The sequence below is a fragment of the Mycetomoellerius zeteki genome, unplaced genomic scaffold (assembly GCF_001594055.1).
Source record: "Mycetomoellerius zeteki isolate Tzet28-1 unplaced genomic scaffold, Tzet1.0 scaffold19, whole genome shotgun sequence".
Taxonomy (NCBI): Eukaryota; Metazoa; Arthropoda; class Insecta; order Hymenoptera; family Formicidae; genus Mycetomoellerius; species Mycetomoellerius zeteki.
In genome coordinates this window covers 571,118-580,604 of record NW_017256854.1, presented here as the reverse complement: position 1 = coordinate 580,604, position 9,487 = coordinate 571,118, and the positions used below count along the sequence as shown (strand labels likewise).

At 31.0% G+C, this 9,487-nt stretch overlaps 1 protein-coding gene across 2 annotated transcripts in view; it reads right to left on the bottom strand.

The window, feature by feature from the left end:
- LOC108722019 (transcription cofactor vestigial-like protein 4) overlaps window positions 1-9,487 on the bottom strand; it is a 23,438-nt gene that overhangs the window by 9,633 nt on the left and 4,318 nt on the right. For both annotated transcript variants that reach the window (XM_018446905.1, XM_018446906.1), the window contains one exon: window positions 1,461-1,744. In XM_018446905.1, the coding sequence (XP_018302407.1) occupies window positions 1,461-1,518 (58 nt within the window). In that variant the 5' untranslated portion in view covers window positions 1,519-1,744. The remainder of the gene's footprint in view (window positions 1-1,460; window positions 1,745-9,487) is intronic.

The window sequence follows — 9,487 nt, the reverse complement described above, 5'->3', positions numbered from 1 at the left end:
GAATGCCGACGGCATGTCGAGTAGTTTTGTCGTCGTTTCTGAGGTCTGTGCATTCCATGAGAATTTGATCGCGTTGCGTTTCATTGTCAAGTTATGTCTTTATACTCCATTCCCATCAAACATTAATATTTTCCGGATGAGAAATGGACGGCAAAGCAGAAGAAATGAGTTATTCCCCGATAAAGATCAAAGAAAAATTAAATTAGGTGAGGCATGAAAAAGGCACGAAGAAGGTTTTCTGTGAAAGAATTTCTGTGACGATACGGTAGAATGAGTTTGAAACGATTCATTCAAAAAATGCTTTTTGTTTCTATTACTGCTCGAAATACTTGATATATTTTTTTTCTCATCGAACATCTCGTTTTTAATAGCGAATTCGATTGGATGCACTCAGTGCGCATTAGTGCTTCCAATCGAATTCGCCATAAGATAGTCATCAGGAAATAATAAAATCTCCGAGTTCCTAATGTTTTAAGGAGAGAGAGAGATGACGTAATTTAATATAAATTATTACTTATGAAATCGCCAATAATCTCGCAATATTCGGTGAACTATAAGATGAGGGAGGAGGGAACTATATTTTTCTTATGTGTGTACTTATAATGATATAAGAAAAAAATTCTACCCTTACAGAAATTTAATATTAAAAGATAAATGGTGATTAATTATTTATTTTGAGTATTAAAATTACTGTTGTACTTTTAATATTCAAAATAATTAAAATTAATCCTTTCCTAATTACCTTTCATAATACCTAAATAGTACTACTGCAAAATTTTAGAGGACAATATTGTCTTTTAACGTGTGATTTTTTAATCAAGTTTTCTTGGAACGTTTTATGCCTATTATTCCTCATATTATCGAGAGAGTCAAAGTCCGCCAGAAAAAACAGTTTGTTAATAGCTATCAAATTTTTGTAATAGCTACCTAAAATAGTCAACCAATTTGGTTAATATAATCAAACATAATTTTATCCTTACTCTCTAAATCAGAATCAGTGAATAATTACTGATATCAGTGCCAAATATGTCACTGGTAATCAGTGAATGAAATATGAGATCCCTAACCTATCTAATCTTTATTATGTAATTTAACTAACTTTGTTTTAGTGCATAAATTTAATAAATATGGTATTGGAAGATTGAAATTAACGCAAATATCAGTATTTTAATTATATAATGTTCAAACATTCTTCCTTTATTAGTTGAACTTCACTGATTGTACAGTGCCAAGTATGCCACTGGGTAATTAGTGACTATCCACTGATTCAGATTTAGAGAGTACAGGTTTACTATTTGGTGATACTAAATTTTTGTAAAAATTTTTAGATAAAATTATGTTTGATTATATTAACCAAAAAAAAAACATTTGGTTGAACCTACTTTGAGCAGCTATTACTAAACATTTTTTTTCTGTGCAAAATAAATCGCGAAATAAAATTCCAAAAGATATAAACTGACCTTGCATCATTGTCGCTGCTCTGGAAAGGACGTCCAAGGCACTCTCGACGGCAGACATATCTTCTTTCGTTCGTTTCGTCCGTTCGAACTTTCTTTTCTTTTTCCTCTATTCTCCTCCCCTCGCGTGCCACCCTCGCACGAAATTCGCGCGCACCCTTACAATGCTTCGTGGATCCTTAAATCTTCTTTTCACAGAAGATATCCCCTTCCTCGTTGTCGTTTTTCTGCCAAGGATACGTCGTCCTTGGCCCGTCTGCGCTTCTACGTTGCAAAATCAAGGCGCTCTGTGCAGGGACAAAAGTCGAACTTTAACTGTTTGGGCCTTCCTCGCGGCCGAAGGCGGCGCAAATAAAGTAAAACGGGGATTAAAAAACGTGACATTGTCTGTGGAATGCGGACCCCTCACCGTCGGCGTCCCCCTCTCGCGGGAGGATCCCCACCCCCGCGGCACTCCTCTCGCGGAACCTCTTCTCGCGCGACGTATCTAGCAATGGAATCGACACGTTCGCGTTCATATAGCACGTTAACGCGATTGATAATCGTTTTAATTAGATATATATTACAACATTATCGCTGCAATTTTCAGTCAATTATTGTCAATGGAATTTAAAATCGATTCTTCCTTATTAAAAAATATTATAGGCATTAATAATTTTCCAATTATAAGCGATTAATATCTATTTTTGTATTAAATTTAATGATATTTAAATTATACACATAATTATTAATTACCTAAGAAATCTAATTAAGACTCACATTTTTCTAATAAATATCGTGATACATTTCGAGTTTAACTGCTACAAAATATTCGAAAATAATTTAAATACAGTCACAAGATTCAAATAGTCATTAAGATGATAGCTTATTGCTGTATCGATTGCTAGTCTAATAGTTGAGAAAAACTTGTCAACGAAGAAAAGTACTATAAGAAAATAAGTTATTTAATTGTGTTTCATACCCATTTCTTCTGATAGTTTTCACATTCCTCCCGAGTTACAAAAATTGAAAATTGTACAATCATCACGTTCTTCTCAAGTTACAGGAATTGAAACTTGTACATCAAAATCCAAAAAAAATTCCAGAACGATGAAATAAACTTTCAAGTATGTGATTTATTGATTAACAATGAATAGTATTAATATACACTTAATGTCAAAAGATAACGTTATCGAAGCTATCGTTATTTATCATTTAATCATATTGACATTCTATTACGATATGATACACAAGTAGAACGTCAAATAAAGTCTACGTGACAATTTCAAATAAAACTCTTTCCATCAATATAGATAGAACTTTTGACACTATTTGGAAAGAAGGTGTTTGATGAAGAATGTTTTAAAATATGTCAGATATGATTTAGAAAAATACATTGACAAATATTGGTCGAACATTTTGCAAATACAATAAACTCACAATTTTCACATATGATAAACTTACAATTTTCTCTTAAATGCCTTGAATTTAGAGATACTATTCAATTTAATTGATGATTTGATTCTACTATAATATACATTTATAATATGACACACGTTAATTAGAACGTTAAAGATCCTAAAGTGAAGCTCGAACTCCGACGAAATCACCAGATGTCGTTGTTTTTCTAGCGCATCGACATGTTTTTATATATTACTACACCAATATCTTACGTACAAATTTTATAACTAACTAATCTTTCGTATTAAGTATCTAAACCTAATTCTAAGTACTCAACATTGGTTGTTCATGTAATCCCTACATCCCTAGTCAACCGGTTTAGATTACATTATCGCTTATATTTTAATTATGGAGGATTTTTAATTCTGTAAAGGCAGTTAGAAAAATACTTATTTGAAAAATAATCGGTAAAACAGCACGACTTTAGGATCTCGTTAAGCAAGGTCTACGTGAAGATATATGACAATCAGACATGGTAATTGAACTTCTTCCATCGATAGACAGAACAAAAGAAATCAATAGATAGCAAGAACTTACAACGGAATTTGAAATGCGTCAATTTATGTTAAGATACATTTAATATAATTAGGAAAATATATTAACCCTTTTAAACTGACGTCAAAATCTGTAACATCTTACCTATTGATCTATAAAGGTGCCTTTTCATGCTGACGCTCGACGCTCATTTTCAGCGTTAAAATAGGTCATGTGATAAAAATTAACGCTTGATATTCATCAATTTTTATCACGTGATTTATATTGACGCTGAAAATGAGCGTCAAGTATCAGCATGAAAAGGTATCTTAAGACTCATTTTAATGTATGTTAACTAAAAAAGGCATTAATTAGTTTCAAGAAACTAAAATGACATAAAAAAAAGAGTGAATACTAAATAGATTTTTGTAATAAAAATAATTCAAATTTGCAAGTGTAATATAAAGAAAACACTCCGAACGGTTAAAAAAGCTTGATCAAACATATTTCACAAATACCTATCCCATAAAATATGTAACATTATAGTCTCCTCGCATGAAAATTTTTTATAATATTTTTGTTAAGTCTTGAATTTAAAGATATTGTTCAATTTGATATTTTTAATAACGATTAGTTAGTTTCTACTTTTTATGAGTCTTTTCTAATATTAAACATTTTTTTCTAAGAGAAAAAAAAGAAAAGAAAATGTATACCGGGATCGTTTTCGCCTTTAATTTTACAAAAAGTAAGAGGGATGATATTTTCAATTTTAAAAATGAAAAGGGAGGTTCGTGGCTAGTTTAAAGCCATTGCTATCTTAATCGCGACCTCTCTCATTCCTTCTCATCCTTCTCGCATGCTTTTCCCGCTTCTCGCAACACTACCGTACGGTCGACATCACGATTTCATCATAACAATATAAACAACCTTTTATCCACCTTCCTACCGCTTTGCGCGATTTGCTCTTTCCGGTACTTTGACTTTTTCTTCGTTCTCTTTAAAGAACTGCGAATTTTGCATGAGTCGATAAAATAATCTTATACTTCGCATCAGTTTTCCTTTAATTAATTATAATTCAACTATTTTTAAGTCCTCATTAAAAATTAAGATATTCAATTTCCTCAAAACTAAAATTATAAAATGAATAGATGATTCAAGGACACGACTTACGATCTTAATTCCCAGATTACAAGATTAAACATTACAACTTTAATTATGTCTTATATTATTAAATTTTTCTTAATTATTATACTTATGTATGTGTTATATATGTATAAACTTTTATAAATTTAAGTCGCTTTTATTAATTTAAATTATTATTCTCAAAACTCTTCGAGTTTATTTTTTTAAAGAAAATCTTTCGACCGAGAAGGTACCGCCCGATTCCGCGTCGTTATATTTGTCGAGTTTCTTGAGTGATAAAGAACCGAGATAAGATTGAAAGGATGAATCTAGTTTACAAAGGCGCGCCGTTCCTCGGCCGTGCCTCTTCCTCTCAATTTTACGCGAGTAGTGCGCAGTGTAAACGTTTTATGAATCATGACGGCGTCGTCAGTCGGCGTGCTATTTAAACGAAAGGACGGCCCGAATAAAATGTATCGCGGACGCGAGAGTCGTCGCGCATAAATGCTACATCATTGTGCGAGAAATGACGAGCGTTTGTAAATACAAATCGCTGTAAAAGCATCGGAATTCGGAACCCTTTCAACATCACGTTGTACGTGAAATTCAACTGTAATCCACTTACAAATATTTTTACTTAGCTCCCTTTCTCGATTTCGACACAATTCCATTCGAGAAACGAATCTGAGCACGTATTATGAAATTATTCGGAATGAATTCCAATTGGAATTGTTCAATTATTCCCTAGATTTCTATTGTGTTTTCTAAGGAAAATGGAATAATTCCGATCGGAATCCATTCCGAACAGTTGTATAATACGTGCCCTATCTTTCTATGGATTGAATTTTTAGCGATGTCAAAACGACGATCAAGCTTTTGCTACTTCAATCAATTTTAAATCTATTTAATTTTGTTCAATTTTTTAAAATTGTAGTCATGTTTTGTTAAATAAAAGGACCACAAGAATTTCTCTTTTATTATGAACTATCGTGTAATTTATAAAAATTACGAATGAGATAAATCATATTCCAATCAGAAATATTTAAAAAATATAAAATTTAGAAAGACGTAAACATTAAATCTCGATAGAATCAAATAAATTGGAATTAATTATATATAAACGCTTTAAACGTTTTTAAACAAATTTGAATTTTTGTATATAAAATTACAACGAAAATTTAGAACATGTTCAATTGTGAATGCAAATGTTAGTATATTAGTATGATGTCAATGATGTATTTGTCTCATGCATTATGTGATATGCGTCGCTAAAGATTTTTCGAGTTTTATTCACATATTACTATATTGTTATCTACTGGCTAGCTTCGTAACAGCCGTCTTGCTGGTGCCTTGCCATTTGCTGTATGTATTTACATTGCAATAAATAATAATAATAATTCGATTATCGAGAGGGTTTAAATTAACGGTGTGTGATCTACAGAAAGAACGGTAAATCTTCGCACCTTTGACTAATGTCACGCATACCGCTCTAACCACTCGATCGACAGATTCCCACGTGTTATCTCGACCAAATCAGATTCAATCGAATACGTATAGGGTGTTCCGAAGTTATTGTCTTTATAAAAAAAATACAAGACTCCGAAAGCTAAGCTGAAATGATATCAGCTATTACTGTCAGAGAATAATAATTTTATATATAATACATAATTTTCAAATAATACATTTTAAGAAATCCACAAATCTATCAGTTCATCACAAGCATCAAATTTCAAAATCCATTCTTTCTCTAAAAATCCAAACTTAATTCTTCAATCAAAATTATTAAATTAAAATAAATTTGACTTGCATACTATACAGAGTGTCCCGTAAAAACCTGAACAACGTTTAAACGGGAGATTCCTGAGATCATTTTGAGACGAAAATTCTAATACCAAAATGTTGAGGCTATAATAGCTTTTGAATTATAATTGGTTAAAGATAGTGTGTAATTCGAAAACTATTATAGTGTCTCGATTTTGTATTAAGATCTTCATCTTAGAATGTTGAAAAGAATCCAGAAATAATAATAGAGGCTATAAAAGTAAAATGGTTTTTTACTTATAAGCATATAAAGTTAGCTTATGATTCAAAAAATTGTTGTAGCTTCGACATTTTCGTATTAGGATTTTCATCTCAAAATAATCTCAGGAATCTCCCCTTAAGCGTTGTTCGGTCTTTACGGGACACCCTGTATAAACCTTAAATTGCTTATTCAATAAAATTTTATAAAATATTCTTCAAAAGAAAATAAATTCTTGTTTTGAGTACATGATGAATTTTTCTAAAATTTGTAATAAGTATATTTTAAACTATTATCAAGAAAATTATTTATATATATATGGTTATATATATATTTATATATATATAGTTATAGTTTTTTAAAAAAATTTACATGATATTAATAAAGATCTATTCGTCAGAATATTAAAAATTATAAATCTAAGTTTTCGTCTTGAGAACCCTTGAGAAAATTTTCGTCCAAAAAGTAAGCGAATTTCGACCCGTCGAATAATTCGTACACCCTGTATATTCACGAACATACATATATACGCACTGAATAGCACGTGGTATGCGGGCGATTTACACGCGACTGCTCGAGAACGCGAGAGCTCGAAACCGCTGATCGAAATTTCTTGTCGAACGTTTTCGTTGACGAACTCATAAAAAAAACTTCAGTTCGAATGAAAATTATATAAAGTCTACTTATATATTTAAATTTCTCGTCTCAGCTGTCTCTCTGATTTTGCCCACATTTAACCTTATTTTAGTAAAATACGCCAATATAATAAAACGTAAAACCAATTTTTATACGATTTGTACAAATGCATTTTACCGCAAAAAAAGTAGAAAGGAATTGAATAATGAATAAAACGCGCGCGCGTTTTACGGTCGACTTCCTGGGAAAATGTCCAATGATAAAATGATGCGATGTGTTGTGTAGATTTATACTTACACATCCGCGAAGTGACAAATCGACTGTCATCCAAGAAAAACAATAACATCGCAGTACATATGTGAGAGCGTGAATCGTAAGAATTACAAGAATTCAGACAGAATGACAAAAAGGCACGGTAAAATTTCAGAAATGAACGGAACGTGCGAAAGCACGCTAACAAAGAAATTTTCAAGAACGAAGATTTGTTTCATTGTTGCAAGCCAACATTCCACTGCGTTGCAACTTTTCCCTAAACAAAGATCGGCACTTGAGAAAAGTTCGATGCACTCGATGGAATTCCAAACGCGAGCGCGTTCCTCGGAATTTTTACGCGCCGACGAACGAAACGTCAAGCGAGTTAATCGTCTCTCTTCTATTCGCCGTAATACGTATACAGACGTTGCATTTCTACCGAAACGTAGAAACATTGAAAATATGCGACAACACGAAAGCGAAGTAAAAATGCTTTCGCATAAAAAATATTATAATTTATTGTATTCCAAAAAAGAAATAAAGAGATTAATTATTTAAAATTAAAAGAAAAAAAATTGAATATATCTTATACTTCATAAGAAATTTTTTGCTAAAATTCGACGAGAAGAGTCAAGAAATATCCACATTTATTTAGAAGAACAAAATCCGATGCTTTCGTATATTTAATCTTTCATAAATGTCATATCTGCTGCACTTTCTGAATTTCTAAATTTTGTGCACTCTTGCGAAAATAAGTTTTTTAGAAAAAATTATTTAAATATCTCTGATGTGATTTCATGGCGAGTTTTTTATTAAGACTTATCGTGTAGTCAGATCAGATATTTCATCCGCAGAAGAAGGTAGGTAAAACGTTTATCTTGATTAAGAAGAGAACAAAGTCCGACGTACTTCCGCAGATTTAATTTCATAAGTATCACCATGTCTGTAGAGTCTACACTTTCTAAATTTCTAAATCTTGCGCACTTGCAAAAGTCACAATTTCAGGAAAGAAAAAAAAATTATAACAACAAATATATTTTATTCCAGATATTATTAAAAGTAAAGCAAAGAAGTTACTTAAATATCGATACGCCTTCATGATGAACTTTCTACTAAAACATTCGCAGGAGAAGGTAGCCAAGAAACATCTACCTTCGTTTGGAAGAGAACAAAGCTCGGTGCTCCCGTAGATTTAATCTCTTATAAAATATCATCTGGTGCACTCTCTCTTTAATTCTAATTTCCAAATTTTGTGTACTTATAAAAGTCACAATTCCAGAAATAAGAAGATAAAAAATCGAATGTATCTTACTCTCCAGATGTAAAAAAAATTATATATCTGATTTCATGATGTTTTCTACTGAAACATCTGCAAGGAAAGGTAGCCAAAAAAACGTTTACTTTCATTTGGAAGAGAACATAGTCCGATGTTTCTATAAATTTCACTTTCCATCAATCATTCCATATAATTTTCTGATCTTTCTAAATTTTCAAATTTTGTGTTCTTGCAAAAATCACAATTTCAGGAAGAATAAAAAATGGAATATGATATATTTTGTTCCAGGTGTTATTAAAAATAAGAAAAATAAATTATTTAAATATCTGATCCGATTTCATGAGTTTTCTGTTAAAACACTCGGCAGGAAGATAGTTAAGAAACAATTATCTTCAATTGAAATTTCGTAAATTCAATCTCTCATCAATTTTTCCACGTCTAGTTTCTAAATTTTGCGTTTGTAAAAGGCCCAATGATATTTACTTTTACTAATGTAGTTTAATTTTAATCTTGGTTTGACTCACTTTTTATTTTCTTCTACACAGAAAAATGTTTGGTATTTGTAACTATAATTATATATTATTATAATTATGATTATTACTGCTATAATAATAATAACAGTAACTATACGAGTATATATAGTTCCAGCAACAAATGTATATAATTGGCAACCTAAAATGACTATAATTATAGTTGTTATAACCATAAAATAGTTGAAATTACCATAAAAATTATAGTCACTTGAATCATTTTTATGGTAATTTCAACTATTTTATGGTTATAACAACTATAATTAGTCATTTTAGGTTG